The sequence below is a fragment of the Callithrix jacchus genome, chromosome 4 (assembly GCF_049354715.1).
Source record: "Callithrix jacchus isolate 240 chromosome 4, calJac240_pri, whole genome shotgun sequence".
Classification (NCBI taxonomy): domain Eukaryota; kingdom Metazoa; phylum Chordata; class Mammalia; order Primates; family Cebidae; genus Callithrix; species Callithrix jacchus.
Window position 1 is genome coordinate 44,086,575 of NC_133505.1, and position 17,573 is coordinate 44,104,147.

The following is a 17,573-nucleotide window of genomic DNA, read 5'->3' on the forward strand; positions in this document are numbered from 1 at the left end:
ATTACAGGCATGAGCCACCTCACCTGGTCTCTCTCTCTCTCTTTTTTAATAGAGATGGTGTCTCACTGTATTACCCTAGCTGGTCTTGAGCTCCTGGGCTCAAGTGATCCTCCTGCCTCAGCCTCCCAAAGTGCTGGGATTACAAGCATGTGACACTGCGCCTGGCCCAAAGTGGTTTCTTAACTGTATCGACTCATCTTTCTGTGACAACAGGTGCATAGTAGGTGTAATAATTATCCCTGTTTCACAGACAGGTTATTGAGGCTCCTAGAGTAAGGGTTGGAGCTGAGACTTGAACCCAGACAATCCTGCCCCAGAGGCCAGGCTCTTAACTGCACCTTGTACATTCATACTGTTCCTTGCAGAGAAAGAAAACATTTCTGTTCCACAATTCTCAGCAAACATCCTAAGATCGGTCCTGATTGGACTGGCTTAGTCTGCCTGAACTAAACCTTGTGGTGGAATTTGCTGATTGGCCTAGCCCGAGCTTTGTGCAGGATGGGAAAATTCTGACAGCATCGGGTGCTGGTTTTACCAGTGTTCCCACAGCCCGGAGGACACCCACACAGTTGGTGTGCAGGTTATTCAGCTGGACCTTGGAAAAGCCACCACCACCTGTGGGCCATGATGCTACCCCAGTGGCTGCTGCTGCTCCTTCTCCCCTCCTTTCTCTTAGTCCTCACCAGGGGTTCATTTTCTCCAACAAACAAGCTTTTGGTAAGAAAGCTGGAGAGTGCAGTCGCCTCCTTCTCTACTGTCCTGTACTGTTTGGGGAGGTGAGTGGGCGTGGAGGCTGGTGTGGGAGAAGTCCGGAAGTGGGGGCAGCAGGGAGTGTTGCGTGGAGGATGTCTCGGAGGAAAGAGAAAACACCCTGGTCCTGGGAGCTGTGCCAGGGCAGTGCCAGGTGCTGCTGCCACAGAGGTGAGTGTGAGAGAGCCCCCCCCACGCCCCCATGCGCACATGTGGTAATGGAGACAGATATTCACTCATAAAACACATTTTATGGAGTACCTACCATATGTAAATTCTGTTTCTACATTTAGGGATATGGCTGATAAAAATCCTTGTCCTTGTGAAGTTGTCACTCTAGTGTGTGAGGCAAAGAAGTAAAATATGTTAATATTTATCTCAGGTGATAAATATGCAAGGAAAGGGAAAATAAGAAATGGGCCATGGGAGTGGTGGTGGGAGAAGAGTTTGCAGGTGTTTTGTTTGTGTTTTGAGATGAAGTCTCACTTTGTCACCCAGGCTGGAGTGCAGTGGGGCGATCTCAGTTCACTGCAACCTCCGCCTCCTGGGTTCAAGCAATTCCCCTGTCTCAGCCTCCTGAGTATTATACGTGCCCACCACCACACCCAGCTAATTTTTTTTTTTGTACTTTTAGTAGAGATGGGGTTCTACTGTGTTGGTCAGGCTGGTCTCAACTCCTGACCTCAAGCAATCTACCCACCTTGGCCTCCCAAAGTGCTGGATTACAGGCGTAAGCCACTCTGCCTGGCCAGAGTTTGCAGTTTTAAATGGGGTGCTCAGGGAAGAGCTTACTAAGAATGTGAAATTTTAGCAAAGACCTAAAGGGAGTTCCTTCCTAATGGCAAAGCAGGGAGGTCTCTTGAATAAGAACATTCCAGGTGGAGGGAACAGCCAGGGCAAAGGTCTAGGGGTGGAAACGTGCCGGTATATTCAAGGAATAGCAAAGTGTAAGGACTGCAATGTGTAAGGACTTTAGTCCAAGGGGCTGAGAAATACAGCAGTGAACATAAGAGCAGAAGATCTGTTTCCTAGAGCTGAGGTGCTAGCAGGGGGAGATAAATGATTTTTTTTTCTTTTAAGAGACAGGATCTCGCTATGTTGCCTAGGCTGGAGTGCAGTGGCTATTCACAGGCGCGGTCCCACTACTGATCAGCACGGGAGTTTTGACCTGCTCTGTTTCCAACCTGGGCCGGTTCACCCCTCCTTAGGTAACCTGGTGGTCCCCCGCCCCCAGGAGATCACCATATTGATGCCAAACTTAGTGCGGACACCAGATCAGCATAGTGCACTACAGCCCAGAACCCCTGGGCTCAAGCAATCTTCCAGTCTCAGCCTCCCAAGTAGCTGGGACTACAGGCATGCGCCACTGCGCCCGGTGATAAATGATTTTTTAAATGTATAAATAAGATGATTTCAGAGAGACATAAGTGTTGTGAATAAAGTACAACCAGGTGATGGGGACTGTTCTGCTCGTGTCCAGGAAGGCTTCAGCCAGAGGCAGGAGAGGGAGGCAGCCAGGCAAAGAGCACAGAACAGGGTCCTCCAGGCAGAGGGCCAGCAAGCACTAATGCCCTGGGGCCAGGCCAGGTATGGATTCAGAACCCCTGTAATGGCTTGGAATTCAGAGAATGATTTTGTGAGAATTATCTTTTTAAAAAGACACCTCTAGCTGTTCTGGGAAGAATTGACCTGAGGTGGCTGGGGAGGTGGAAGTGAGAATGGGGAAGGTGAGGGGCACCTGGGGGAGGTCACTAGTAAGCATGTAAGAAGGGAGGCCGTGAGGCAGCTATGGCCAATCCAATCCTCCTTTCTTGCTTTATTTTCTTTCCTTCTCTCTCTTTCTTTTCTTTTCTCTTCTTTCTTTCTTTCTTTCTTTCTTTCTTTCTTTCTTTCTTTCTTTCTTTCTTTCTCTCTCACTCTTTCTTTTTTTTTCTTTTTCTTTTTTGTTTGAGATGGAGTCTTGCTCTGTCACCCAGGCTGCAGTGCAAAGGCACGATCTGGGCTCACTGCAACCTCTGCCTCCCAGGGTCAAGCCATTCTCCTGCCTCAGCCTCCCAAGTAGCTGGGACTACAGGCATGTACCACTATGGGTGGCTAATTTTTGTATTTTTAGTAGAGAGGGGGTTTCACGATGTTGGCCAGGCTGGTCTCAAACTCCTGAACTCAGGTGATCTGCTCGCTTCAGCCTCCCAAAGTGCCGGGTTTACAGGCGTGAGCCACTGTGCCCGGCCTTTATTTTCTTTTTCTTTTTTTCTGAGACAAAGTTTTGCTTTTGGCTCTTGGTGCCCAGGCTGAAGTGCAATGCCTCTCAGCTTCAAGTGATTTTCCTGCCTCAGCCTCCAGAGTAGCTGGGATTTCAGATACATGCCGTCATGCTCACCTAAGCTTTTATTTTTAGTAGAGATGGGGTTTCTCCATGTTGGTCAGGCTGATCTCGAGCTCCTGACCTCAGGTGATCCATCCACCTCAGCCTCTCAAAGTGCTGGGATTACAGGCATGAGCCACCACGCCTGGCCTATTTTCTTTAGAGCACATAATCATACGTAATAGATAGGATTACACATATATAATATAAATATTACTTACTGTTTTATATATATAACATATATATGGTAAAAATTACACCTTACTACGTGCCCAAATCTTGAATTTACACAGAAATTAATGGATTTGAACCTATGCAGACCCCTCATCACTACCATCAGAACAAGATATAGGGCATTTTCAGCTCCTCAAAAGGCTCACTCTTACTCCTCCTAGTCAATAGCACCAAAGGCAGCTGTGTCTTGAACTCTGTTAATATAATTTTGAACTTTGCATGATGAAATCACACAGTATGTACCTTAAAAAAAAATCCTGGCTGGGTGCAGTGGCTCACACCTGTAATCCCAGCACTTTGGGAGGCCAAGGCAGGTGGATCATCTGAGATCAAGAGTTCAAGACCAGCCTGACTGACATGGTGAAACCCCATCGCTACTAAAAATACAAAATTAGCCAGATGTGGTGGCGGGCGCCTGTAATTCCAGCTACTTGGGAGGCTGAGGCAGGAGAATTGCTTGAATCCAAGAGGTGGAGGTTGCGGTGAGCCGAGATCGCGCCACTGCACTCCTGCCTGGGCAAAAAGAGCAAAACTCCATCTCAAAAAAAACAAGAAAAAGAAAAAGAAAACAGATTGTTCATGTTTCTCATCAGACTTAAGGTCTTTGTTAACGTTAATGGTGGAGGTTATTAATGAGGCATGTCCAACCCCCGCTTCCCGTCCTGGCCTGAACCAGTCTTTCAGGTTAAATTTTAGAGTTTGTTGGCCAAGGAGGGAGTCCATTCAGATAGTTGCAGATTGCTGGTAGGGGGAGCCTTCAAATTTTATTTTTAGTTTATACTAGCCACATGTAGTTACTTAGATTTAAATGGATTAAAATTCAACAAAATTTAAAATTCAGGCCAGGTGTGGTGGTTCATGGCTGTAATCCTAACATTTTGGGAGGCCAAGGTGGGAGGATTGTTTGAGTACAGGGGTTCAAGACCAACCTGGGCAACAAAACGAGACTCCTGTGTCTGTTACTGGTAGAAGGCGTCTGAGTTACTGGCAGAGAATCTGTATGCATTTGCAGCAACCTCAGTTCTTGCCTCCTCAGAAGAAAGAATTCGACTGGGGGCATAAGGCAGAAAAAGAGACTGAGGCAAGTTTCAGAGCAGGAATGGGAGTTTATTAAATAGCTTTAGATCAGGAAAGAATGAAAAGTACACTTGGAAGAGTCCTAAGTGGGCAACTTGAAGAACAAGTGCAGTGTTTAACTTTGGTCCTAGCCCTTTACAGCCTGGCCCACCTCCAGTGTCATGTGCCTCTCACCCTGATTCTTCCCTTAGGATGGGCTGCCTGCATGTGCAGTGTCCTTACCCTTGGGAAGTGAGCACACTCAGGGTGTTTAGGAAGTTGTGCGCATGCCCATCTGAGGCTTTCTTCCCTTTTCCGGTGGAGCGTGCCCCCGGAAGTTCATACTCCTCCAATTTTTTCTCTTAATGTGCATTCCCGGGCTCACTCATCCAACACCTGAGATTTTATTGGAAGCCCTTTTTGCTTCTACCTGCCCCTGCATTCAATGAACACTTTAATGTTAACGTCTGTGGACCATTAGGAGATTGTCTCTCCTGGGAGCCTAGCTGCCAAATTATCATTTTTAGAGAGGTAATGAGATCATTGTTGAACCATCATCTGACGTTCTTGACGGGTGGGCGAGAGCCCTCTGCTACCCTACACATGCCTGCCTGTAACATATCTACAAAAAAAAATTAAAAATTAGCTGGGCATGGTGATGTGTGTGTGTGGTCCCAGCTACATGGGAGGCTAAGGCAGGAGGATTGCTTGAACCCAGAGACTGAGGATGTAGTGAGCCATAATTGCACCATTGCACTCCAGCCTGGGTGACAGAGTGAGATCTTGTCAAAAAAAAAAAAATTCTAACACTTTGGGAGGCCGAACAAGCAGTGGATCATCTGAGGTCAGGAGTTCAAGACCAGCCTGGACAGTATGGCAAAACCCTGTCTCTATTAAAAATACAAAAATTAGCCAGGCGTGGTGGCACACACCTGTAATCCCAGCTACTCAGGAAGCTGAGGAAAGAGAATCACTTGAACCCAGGAGGTGGAGGTTGCAGTGAGCTGAGACTCGGCCCCTGCACTCCAGCCTGGGCGACAGAGAGAGACTCTGTCTCAAAAAAAAAAAAAAAATTAAATTCAGCTCCTAGGTGCATTACTGCATTTCAAGTGCTCAGTAGTGGCTAGTGGCTATTGGACTGAGCAGAAAAAGCACATTTTCATCATTGCAGAAAGCTCTGCTGGACAGTGCTGCTCCAGAATGTCAGCTGCAGGTGGACAGGGACTTCTGTTTTTTGTTTCCACCTTCATTCTCAGTGCCTGGCACTGTTCAGTATTTACCTGTTGAATGATTATTGAAATTGTAAGGCAGAGAGATTTTGGGTAGCTGTGATCAATCATGTTAATTAATGTCCTAAGCCCCAATACTGGGTGGAGGTCATTGATGTGTGTGTGGGTGGGGGTGCGGGGTGGCGGGGGGGGGAAATGCATGTAGGTGACCATCAAGCACAGATGAAAGGGTAAGTGTGAGTTTTTGGGAGAGAAGGCTCTGCAGCAGAAAAGTGCAAGAGAGAGATTGGAAAGTCTAGACCACCCTGTTGTGTAAGAGAAGCAACCTATATTGAGGGCATCAAGAGGAAACTTTTAAAAAACTGTTCAGTCCTCTCCAGGCACCGTCTGTCTACACAGACTTACCCTGGACCCCAGGTAGAGACCGCCCTACCTGGCAGGAGCCAGAGGTGTTGGTGGGAATGCAGTCTGGGGAGGAACCCTGTAGGGAGAAAGCCCTGGGAATGGGCGGCTTGGGCAGAAGGCGGGCAGTGGAGCCGGGCGACGCCGTGTCCCTCCCTGCAGGATCTCAAGGAGTTTTGCCAACGGAATCAGGATTGCAAGTCTGGGTGCTGCCGACAGGCTCCAAACACCTGCGAGGCGCACTGCACGGAGAAGGGGTCCGAGAGCAGCTTGTGTCAAGTGCAGGTGGGTATCGGCTGCTCCCAGGGAGAGCCAGAGGGGATCCAGGGGAAGGAGGAGCCAGAGCGGGCCCAGATTCCTGGAGAAGGAAGAAGCGTAGGTAGGCGGAAATGCCCTGGAGCCTGGAATTCTCCTGTGGGACTGCACCTCCAAGCCTTCTGGGGGAGCCTGTTGATGGAACCAATATGGGAGCCCACCCTAGGGACTTGGAATCTTGGACGTGGGTGGGAAGGCGATGCTTCACTCTCTAATGTGGGTTCTCATTCTCCAGGGGTCCTCTCAGCAAACCCCAAAAGTAGTATAGTAAATGAGCACATCTAGGTCCGGCCTCTGCCCCAGACCCCGTCTACATCCAGCCCAGGAGTTCTGCTGTGGCCTGGGTGTTCCTGGTGGAGGATGGGCAGAGGCAGCCTCTGAACTGGGTGTGTGGGGGAGGAAGTTGATTTGGCCATAGAAGGATTTAAAGACAAGACTCAGAGGCCCCACCATGGTGTGTTCATGGACTTAGGACAGCCATACGGGTCAGTGGCAGGCAGGGTGACAAAGACTGGAGCTGGGAGGGCAGTGAGCAATCCAGGTGCCAGCCTAGAGAAGGCAGCCAGAGGCACCACTCTGAGCAGCTGGCAAGCTATCCTTTATCCCCGGCTCCTGGCTGTGGGCAAGCACGTGGTCCCTGGAGTTGGGCTGGGCTGGGCTTAGGGGCTAAGGGAAGAGCTGCCTCCAAGGTCAAGGTCAAAGTCCTATCTTTCCCAGGCATACTTTGGCCAATATAGAGAGTGTCCCTGCCAGCGGAACCTGACTTGCGCATATCCTAAGAATGCGAAATGGCTTAGCATCACCTATGGCTTTTGTCAGAAAGTTGAAAAGAAGACGTTGGCCCGCAGAATGTTCTTCTAGTGCTCCCTCTTTCTTACTGCCTCCTCCTCTTCCGCCTGCTCTCCTCCCTACCCAGAGCTCTGGGTTCCACCTTGTTCCCCGGAGCCTCCGCCATGAGTGGAGGGAAGGAGGAAGGAGTGATGGACCATCATTGAAATAAAGAGCTTTCAATGTTTGCAGCCCACAGAGTTGGGGCCTGAGTGGGCTGGGCTGGGGTGGGCATGGTACAGGTTTCTGGCAGGTGGGAGGTGAAATGAGGGAGGAAGCAGGAAGGGACACTGTTGGGCTTGGGGGTCTTTCCCCAGTGGGGGCATGAATGAAAGTCCCCCAAAGGAGACCAAAGCTCCCTTCCCACCCCAACCCCTTTCTGCCTTCAGCCCAGTCTATAAGCTACCCCCTGAAAGCCTTGTTTATACCTGATATTCCATGACCTTAAATTTCAGAAATGTGAAAGAAGGAACACAAAACCTCCATGTGTATAAAGAATTGATGGTGTTTATTGAGCACTTCCTAGATGCCAGGGGCCTTACACACATGATCTCATTTAATCTTACAACAAACCCGTGCAGTCAGTCCTGTTATCCTCTCTGTTTTACAGGTAGGGAAAGAGGGCTGAGCAACCTGTTCAAGGTCAGACAGCTGGAAAGTGCTGAATCTGAATCTTTTGAGAGGCAAGAGAAGAGGGGAAAGAGAAGGGAAGAAAGAAAGGAAGGAGAGCCTAGGAAAGTGAGAAAGAAAGACTGGAGCAGCGACTGCGATGTGGGGTTGGGGAGAGAATGAGTCAAGTGGAGTTTTAGGAAGTCTCACTGTGTGTGTGAGGCTTTTCCAGTTAGATGCTAGCTTGTTTGTTTGTGTGTAGTGCCCATTATTCAGGTTACATTTTGGAGTTAATTCAGATTTTGGACCTAAGGTTCCATATTCAGCCACCAGAACTGAGCCAAATGTGCCCTTCAGGATGTTGGGCTTAGGATGCAAGGGCTCGGGAGTTTGGACGTAAGCTATGGTTGTACTTAGAACACCCCCTTGTAAGTCACAGAAAAATGATGTGAACCATGTCTTGGTAGAATTTGCTATCCTGTACTAAAGGTATCAAACAGATAACCAGATTTCCATCGTGTCACATGAGCTCTCCCCATTCAGAGAAAACCTATGAAATGACCACAGGAGAGGTGGCAGGCTGGACACTCAGCCTCCAAGGATACCCAATGTCTAAGAAGTTAGAAAAGGAAGGGGAGAATGCGAAGCCCAGAAATAAACCCAAGCCTGTACAGTCAACTAAGTTTCAACAAGGGCACCAAGAAGACACCATGGGGAAAGGATAGTCTTTTCAATAAGTGGTGTTGGGAAAACTGAATATTCACATGCTAAAGAATGGAATTGGACCCTTATCTTATAGCATGCACAAAAATAAACTCAAAATGTAAGACCCGAAACCGTAAAACTCTGAGAAGAAAATACAGGGGAACTATTACGCAACATTCATCTTGACAATGATTTTTTGGATTAGACACCAAAAGCACAGGCAACAAAAGCAAAAATAAACAAATGTGACTACATACTGAAAAGCTTCTGAGCCAAGCATGGTGGCTCACGCCTATAACCCCAGCACTGAGGTCAGGAGTTCGAGACCAGCCTGGCCAACATGGTGAAACGGTGTCTCTACCAAAAATATAAAAATTAGCTGGGCGTGGTGGCACATGCTCATAGTTCCAGCTACTCGGGGAGCTGAGGTAGGAGAATCACTTGAACCCGGAAGGTGGAGGTTGCAGTGAGCCGAGATTGCTCCACTGTACTCCAGCCTGGGCAACAAAGCAAGACCCTGTCTAAAAAAAAAAATTAATTTGAGGAAATTTTATGATTTTATTTTGTTTTGTTTGAGACAGGGTCTCACTCTGTCGCTCAGGCTGGAGTGCAGTGGCTCCATCTCAGCTCACTGCAGCCTCATCTTTCTGTGCTCAAGTGATTTTTCCATCTCAGCCTCCAGAGTAACTGGGACCACAGGTGTGTGCTACCAGGCCTAACTAATTTTTAAGATTTTTGTAGAGATGGTGGGGGGTGTCTCACCATGTTGCCCAGGCTGGTCTTGAACTCCTGGCCTCAAGCAATCCTGCTTCGGCCTCTCAAAGTGCTGAGATTACAGGTATGAGCCACTGTGCCCAGCTGAAATTTTGGTTTCTTTCCAATATTGAATATTTTCATCCAGGAACATAAAATCCTTTAAAACAAAGTTGTTAATATTTTTTTCATAAACATTTTTAGCATCATATGGAGAAAACAAAAAAGGAAGGGAGTTGGGGGGAAGATAAGTTGTGATGTGATCAAATTGGTTCCACGTGTCGGCGGAGGAAAAACTTTCCCTCCATTCTCTTAGATTCAGTACTGGAAGGCCTGAGAACTAAACTGATAAAAGAGAAACAACAGATTTTTATTCAGAATGCGGGGGAGTTCACGTAAAAATGTTACTCTAGGAGGAAGTTAGAGTTTGAGGATTATGTACCGTCTCAATAGAAGAAGGGGAGGAGGAGAAAGGGCACTCACAGGAAAGTAATTTTTAGGAAAGATCAATGGGCCCTTAGGAGAAAAAATGGGAGATTTGGTAGTTTCATGACCTGTTCTGTGTTTTGTTTTGAGACGGAGTCTTGCTCTGTCACCCAGGCTGGAGTGCAATGGCACGATCTTGGCTCACGACAACCTCTGCCTTCCAGGTTCAAGCGATTCTCCTGCCTCAGCCTCCCAAGTAGCTGAGATTATGGGGGTGCGCCACCACGCCTGGCTAATTTTTGTATTTTTAAGTAGAGACGGGGTTTCACCATGTTGGTCAGCCTGGTCTCGAACCCCTGATCTCGTGATCTGCCCACCTCAGCCTCCCAAAGTGCTGGGATTATAGGCGTGAGCTACCACACCTGGCTGACCTGTTTAGGTGTGGTGCTGACTTTTCTCCTCTTCAACAATGAGTCCATTTTCCCTGGTTTTGAGAAACTCCTGGAAAGGGGATTTATGACAATGGAGCTCTTTTGCAGGGCTCTGCATTTAGGCAGACGGAGTTTGGAAAAGAGCCTGTTCTCATCCAGCCTGGGCAGCATGGTGAAACCCTGTGTCTAAAAACAAACAAACAGCAATAACAACAGCAACAAAAGGGTAGCCAGGAGGTGGCATGTACCTGCAGTCCTAGCCTTGGGAGGCTGAGGCGAGAGGATCACTTGAGCACAAGGAGGTCGAGGCTGCAGTAAGTCATGATCGCACCACTGCTTTCCAGCAAGCAAGAAAGAAAAAGGCCCATTCTCAAATGCCTTCTGCTCAAAATAATTTTTATGCCACAGTGGCATTTTCTAGACCCCTTCACAACCCATGGTGATTCTGCTGCCCCTATAGGAAGAGTGGTCATTGGTAGAGGCTGCTGTTGTCAGAATCCAGAGAGATTTGCAGGGAGTAAAGTACAGATGCTCCTTGACTTATGATGGGGCTACATCCTGATAAAACACATTGCTTAAGTTGAAAATATCTTAAGTTGAAAATACATTTAATGGGCAGATGTGGTGGCAGGCATGAGCCTGTAATCCCAGCACTTTGGAAGGCTGAGGTGAGGATCAGCCTGGGCATCATGGTGAAACCCCATCTCCACTAAAAATACAAAAATCATGCAGGCATGGTGGCACACGCCTGTTGTTCCAGCTACTTAGGGGACTGAGGTGGGAGGATCGCTTGAGCCCAGGAGGTCAAGGCCATGATCATGCCACTGCATTCCAGCCTTGGTGACAGAGTGAGACCCTGTCTCAAAAAAAAAAAAAGAAAAAGCATTTAATATACCTAACCTAGTGAACATCATAGCTTAGCTTAGCCTACCTTAATGTGCTCAGTTAGAATGCCTACATTAGCTGGGCAAAATAACACAAAACCTTTTTTTTTTTTCTGAGATGGAGTTTTTGCTCTTGTTGCCCAGGGTGGACTGCAATGGCTCAATCTTGACTCACTGCAACCTTCACCTCCCGAGTTCAAGACATTCTCCTGCCTCAGCCTCTTGAGTAGCTGTGATTACAGACATGTGCCACCACACTCAGCTAATTTTGTATTTTTAGTAAAGACGGGTTTCTCCATGTTGGTCAGGCTGGTCTCAAACTCCCAACCTCAGGTGATCTGCCTGCCTCGGTCTCCCAAAGTGCTGAGATTACAGGTGTGAGCCACCGCACTCAGCCCAACACAAAGCCTATTTTAGAAGACAGTGTTGAATATCTCATGCAATTTGTTAACGTTTACTGAATGCATATCGCTTTCACAACATCATAAAGTTCAAAAATTGTCAGTGAAACCATTGTGAGTTGGGACCATCTGGTTCTCTGAGCTATGGTTCGACTGTGCCTCTGCTGTGCAGGCCAGTGATCCTGAAAAGCAGCAGAAATTGAGTCTACAGCAGCACTGGCTGATGGGAATAAAATGCAAACTATGTAATGTTTGGGGTCTTGGTCACTTGCTCCTGCAGAGCCAAAAACCCAACTCCCTACTCACTTTTGGAGACCAGGGACATTTTCCTTATGCCCCCCGCCCCACAATCTAAAACATGGTGCCAGCCACAGTATGGTCATTCAGTGGACACCTGAGGAGGACACGAATGCAGATCTCCGGGACTGAATGTGGCACCAAGGAGCATGACTTAGCCCTGCCTCAGGGCCTGAAACCCCTCTTGGGTTAAGGCATTTAAGGCTCCTCTTGTTGAGCACATAATTCCTACGTGTCAGACACCATAACCTGGTTTCTCGGTAGCCCTTCCTCCTTCCCTGCCCCCTTCCCTGCCGACTGAAACCCAATATTGTTTGGGCATCAAAGTGCCTGGCCCCAAGAGAGGGATCTTATTCCCTTTGCTTTCCTAGCATCCCTTGCAGCTAGAGGTCATCAGATAACCCAGTTCTAGGCACTGAGATATGAAGAGGAAGATAAGAAGAGGGTATGGGCTGGGTGCGGTGGTTTATGCCTGTAATCCCATCACTTTGGGGGCCAAGGTGGGTGGATCACCTGTGGTCAGGAGTTCAAAACCAGTCTGGCCAACATGATGAAACCCCATCTCTATTAAAAACACAGAAGTTGGCCGGGCGTGGTGCCGGTGCCTGTAATCCCAGCTACTAGTGGAGGCTATGGCAGGAGAATTGCTTCAACCTGGGAGGTGGAGTTTGCAGTGAACTGAAATTGTGCCACTGCACTCCAGCCTGGGCAGCAGGGTGAGAATCCGTCTCAAAAAAAAGAAAACAAAAAGGAATCATAGAAGGAGGCAGTGGAGTTAGCTGGCACAGTGCCAACATTTTCTGATTCTGTGACGTTGGGCAAGTTCCTTAACCTCTCTGAAACTTGGTCTACACAGTTTGGTTTATCTATAAAGTGGAGATATGAAAATCTCCCTCCTGCGACCCTTGTGAGCATTTGCTGGCACAGAGTAATGTGCCCTCGATCACGTCAGGGTCACCACCTGGGACGTGGGACACCATCTGCGGAAGCCTGACCTGCAGACCCTGACTCAAGTGATGGATGAATGAATGCACTCTCACACTGTTATGGAGTTTCTGTAGGCTAGGGATGCCCGCTGGCTGCTTTCAGAAGGCGAAATACATCCAATCCAACCAGACCCTCTGTCTGTCCACACATTTATTCCTTTAAGATTTTACAACGGAGGTTCTAAGTTAACACACTTGTGGATAATTAACATGGTTAAAAGAGTGGTTTTACGACTGACAAAAGCTTTAGGTTCCTGGGCCCAGAGTAAATGCTATTAACAGGTAATTCCCTTTTGATCTTCCCCAGGGAGAGCCACCCAGCACAAAATTAACCTGAGTAAACAGAGTGGAGACAAATGGGTGTGGGTAAGGCTTTGATCCGCTCTCTCTCCCTAACTTAATTTAATGGAACGGCTGGTCGCCTTCGGCCTGCCCCAATAAAACCTTTTGGCCTTCGAAAAGGTTTGAGACTAATCTGTAACTTTCCCTAATATATCTTTACTATTTTCCGTAATAGTGAATCTCAACAGAGTAACCTCACAGCAATTGAGAGTGGTCAGACCCCTTAACACATGAGTTATGTCAACTAGATGTCACATTTGAGAATTACGTCCAGAAAAGAGGTGAGAGCCCAGGACAGGGGACTGGTAAGCTCTGATGCAGCATGAAGAACATGGGCCATTTAAACTTACCCCCACAAGGGTGTGTGTGTGTGTGCCCGCTTGTCTCTTTGAGAACCAGAGGGACAAGGAGGGCATCCCAGGCAGGTGTGACTGCTCCTCAGAAATGGAGAGCTTCCCAGGCTGGCTGGGCTTCCTTCACAGCTTTGTCTCCAGTCTTCAATCTGTTTGGCCGCATCCTCTCTGGCCCCAGACCATCCCTGCTTCTTCTGACCTGCCTGAAGCCTGCCCTGGTGTGCCAAAGGCGTGATGCAACTTCGGGGAAGATGCTGACTCAGAATGAAAGAATATGCAGGAGACTCGGAAAGGTTTGCGGGAGGCCTTTAATTGTCAAGAGCCCAGTCAGAAAACAGAGGCGCTGGTCAAGGACGTGGCCAGTCCAGGAGAGGCTCTGGAGCCGGGGAAAGATGCCCTGCACCTTGAGGCCTGCAGCATGCTGGGCTAGGGGTGGGAGTGGGTGGGTGGTCTCACTGCTTGGAGCGTCCAGCGTCGTGGCAGACGCCAAAGTTGGTGTTGGTGATGGTACCCGTGATGGTCTTGTCTGCCTCACAGGTCAGGCCACGCTCACAGGGACACTTGTAGTAAACCCCGTAGAGCGTCTGCAGAGACACAGCCAGTGGAGTCAAGGTAATGGGGGGATACGTGGGACATCACTCGCTTCTGCCTGATCTAGAGAACCAGTAGGCCAGCCTGTGTTTTTGGACAGTGCCTCTCCCACCTGCCTCCCCAGGGGTGTTGTGGGCCCTGGAGACCCCAGTTCTGACCTCTGCTCTGGCTCACTTGCTGTTACTAGCTTGATCTCTCTGGGGAGCCTCTATTTACCCAGCCATGAAATGGGGATAACAAATCCCCAGCCCCACCCATCTCACTGGTCACTTGGGAGGGTTAAGAGAGATGATGGGATGGGAAAGTGCTTAGACACCTGTCGACCTCCCTCTCGCCTCCTCAACATTCAGTGTCCAGGCTGATCCCCTTCCCTGACCCCACTCACAAGCGTTCAGGGCCCTCCTCCCCATTCTCCCCCACCCACGCCAAGTCCTCAGGCACTCACCTTGGGAGAGCACTCGCTGTTCTCACTGGCCAGGGGTGCGCAGCGGGCCAGGCTCAACGCGCTCGTGTGGTGGCAGCATTTGCTCTTGCACTGGGCACTATTCAGGCAGAGCTCACCTTCCTCCTGCCAGGGGCAGCCGGTCAGCCCAGGACCCACTCCCTCAGGTCCCTTCTCCACTCAGACCCGCACCTGCCACCCACTACGCTGACAGTGTTTCCCCTGGTGGAGATGTGTGTAAAGGAATCCAACCTTTGAGTTTGGTGGCTTCTGTGCCCCCCACTCATGTGAGAAGTGGGGATGCGGTGATAGAGACACAGCCCTGCACAGGGAGGGAGTCAGAACCCCCAGGTTCTAGTACCGCTGTACTACCAACTCCCTGTGTGAGTTGGTAAGTCACTGCCTCCCCAGCCTCAGTGATCCCATCTGGAATGTGCACATGAGGCCCCTAGACAGGCTCTCCAAGCGTCTCTGGGTCCCACACTTCTTTGAGGAGACTGTGAAAATTGCATCTCTCTGCAAGACTCCTTCCTCCCCCAACAGATCTGACCTATAATCTCCAAGGGTCCTGGACCTCCAGGTCCACCCATAGCCCTGAGTTAAGAGAGTTCAGAACCTTTTAATTGTGTGGACGTTCTGGAAGGGCTTTCTTAGCCGTGACTGAGCATCCTGAACTGTCGGATGCACAGAAGCTGGAATGATTGGCAAAGCATTTTCCCAGGATGGAAGCCCAGGGCTCTGGATTTTTATAAAGCTCCCTCATAGCCAGGTTGAGTTGCTGCTCTGAGCATGCTCCAGTTGGAGCTGGAGAGGAGCTGATCAGCCTTTCCTGTGGCCCCCAGAAAGAGGCACAGGACATGGCAGTAAACTGAGGGATGTGAGATGCCACTCCTCCCAGCCCCTGCCAGTCCAGGTGGGGACATCAGAGGTCAAGGTCCACGCTTACAACATCTCCATCTAGGGACTCAGGAGGCCCCCTTCTGAAGACCCTCTTACCAGGTGTATAACAAGCCCCCGGGGGTCAGGAGCCGCAGAGGCCACTGAGAGGGCAACGAGCAGGAGGATCAGGATCTTCTCCATGGCAAGTGGGATAGCTGGTGTGGGTGGCAGAAGACAGAATCAGCCGTGGTGATGGGGCTATAAAAGGGGTCCTCACCTCATGTGACCCACCTGTATCCCGCAGGGCAGACCGTGGGCAGAGGCGCAGCTGTGGCCAATCTGCTGGAGGGGTGGGTCCTGATAAGGAAGATGGGCGAGTACCTGGTGGCCTTTTGAGTGTGTGTGTTGGTGATAATCGTGTTGCATCATGGTTAAGAGTGTGGACTATGGACACTTTTAGCTCTACAAGTTATTAGTGAGGCAAACTTGCTGACTGTTCCAACTATTATTCTGCCTTTCATCTTATCTGTCAACTAAGGATAATTTAAAGAGTTGTGAGGGTTGAATTAATACACATTTATATGTGTTACAGATATATAAACATTATTGTATACAATTATAAGAATATATTTATGCTATATGTTCCCATATGCCACATAAGCGGTGAGTAAGGGCAGCTGCCCTCGTGTCCTGAGCTACTGGGCAGTACCTGGATGAGTCCGAGGCAAGAGAGGCACCTACAGCGTGAGTGCCTACTTACGTTCTGTCTTCTCAGGGCCTCTCTGCCTCACCATAGTCAGGCCTTGACTTTGGCTCACCCAGGCCCAGGTGTCTAGCTGTGTCAGACTCCAGGGATGGGGGTCCCAGCCTTCCACCCCTCAACCTTCCTTCAGTTTCCATGGGGTAATCCAGGGCAGGCCCAGGTCCCTGGGGCTGACAGCTCCGTACCCCCAGCAGGCCAAGGTGTGTGTGCTGTCACTCTGGCACCCTCCCCCGGCCCTCACACCAGGGGGCTGCCTGCAGGAGTGACTTAAGGGCCCTAAGGAGGCCCTTCCTACATGTCTCTCTCCCCTTTCCTTTCTACCTCACTTCCAGCATCAGACTCCCCTTTTGTTAAGGTTTCCACTCACGCTGCCCCTTACCCAAGGCCATGTGTGCTCATGAGCAGTCGCTAGTCCTGGCTGAGAATGAAAAGGACTTGTGAGCCTCAGATGAAGCGGGGACCTCAGGAAGCTGGGAAAGGCACAGCTGTCTGAGTTTGTTCAGGCATGGGAACAGAGCAGCTTTTCCTGAAGGACTGGTCATGGCAGCCAGAGGCCCCTGCCCTTCTTCTCTCCATCCCAGAAGGTAGTAGACAAGACAGCTCCACTGAGAGGCACAAATTGGGTTGCCTCAAGCACAGCATTTTTTAAAAATTTGAGATGGAGTCTTGGTCTGTGTCACCAGCCTGGAGTGCAGTGGCATGATCTCAGCTCACTGCAACCTCCGTCTCTCAAGTTCAAGTGATTCTCTTGCCTCAGCCTCCCAAGCAGCTGGGACTACAGGTGCCACCACGCCCAGCTAATTTTTTTTGTACTTTTAGTAGAGATGGGGTTTCACCATATTGGCCAGGATGGTCTTGATCTCCTGACTTAATGATTCGCCCACCTTGGCCTCTCAAAGTGCTGGAATTACAGGTGTGAGCCACTGTGGCCAACCAACACAGCTTTTAATTTAATTTAATTTAATTTAATTTAATTTAATTTTTTGAGACAAGGCCTTAACTCTGTCACTTAGGCAGAAGTGCAGTGGTGCCATCTTGGCTCACTGCAGCCTCCACCTCCTGAACTCCCATCTCAGCCTCCTGAGTAGCTGGAAGTACAGGCGTGTGCCACAACACTTGACTAATTTGTATTTTTAATATTTTATTTTTAGTAGAGACAGGGTTTCACTATGTAGGCCAGGCTGGTCTTGAACTACTGATCTCTTGATCTGCCCACCTCTGCCTCCCAAAGTGCTGGGATTACAGGTGTGAGCCACCACGCCCAGCCTGAGCACTTTCTTTCTTTCTTTCTTTTTTTGAGAAAGGGTCTGTCTCTGTTGCCCAGACTGGAGTGCACTGGTGCGATCTTGGCTTACTGCAGCCTTGACTTCCAGTGATCCTCCTCCCTCAGCCTCCCAAGTAGTTGAGACTACAGGCAGGCACCACCATGCCTGGTTAAATTGTGTATTTTTTTGTAGAGGCAGGGGTCTTGCTATGTTGCCCAGGCTGGTCCAGAATTTCGGAACTCAAGTGATCCGACGGCCTGGCCTCCC

The 17,573-nt window shown here is 49.3% G+C and overlaps 2 protein-coding genes across 2 annotated transcripts; one reads left to right on the forward strand and one right to left on the reverse strand.

The window, feature by feature from the left end:
- Positions 1 to 527: 527 nt before the first annotated feature.
- On the forward strand, positions 528 to 7,362 carry CLPSL1 (colipase like 1). Its single transcript, XM_002746468.6, has 3 exons — positions 528 to 717; positions 6,199 to 6,321; positions 7,069 to 7,362. The coding sequence occupies exons 1-3, from the start codon at positions 625 to 627 to the stop codon at positions 7,210 to 7,212; spliced, it is 360 nt and encodes a 119-aa protein (XP_002746514.4). The 5' UTR covers positions 528 to 624; the 3' UTR covers positions 7,213 to 7,362.
- Positions 7,363 to 13,657: 6,295 nt separating this feature from the next.
- Positions 13,658 to 15,514, reverse strand: CLPS (colipase). The gene is made up of 3 exons (XM_002746469.6): positions 15,396 to 15,514; positions 14,403 to 14,525; positions 13,658 to 13,950 (listed from the first exon to the last, which is right to left on the reverse strand). Exons 1-3 carry the CDS (start codon positions 15,477 to 15,479, stop codon positions 13,819 to 13,821), a joined length of 339 nt encoding a protein of 112 aa, XP_002746515.1. The 5' UTR covers positions 15,480 to 15,514; the 3' UTR covers positions 13,658 to 13,818.
- Between the last annotated feature and the right edge of the window lie 2,059 nt (positions 15,515 to 17,573).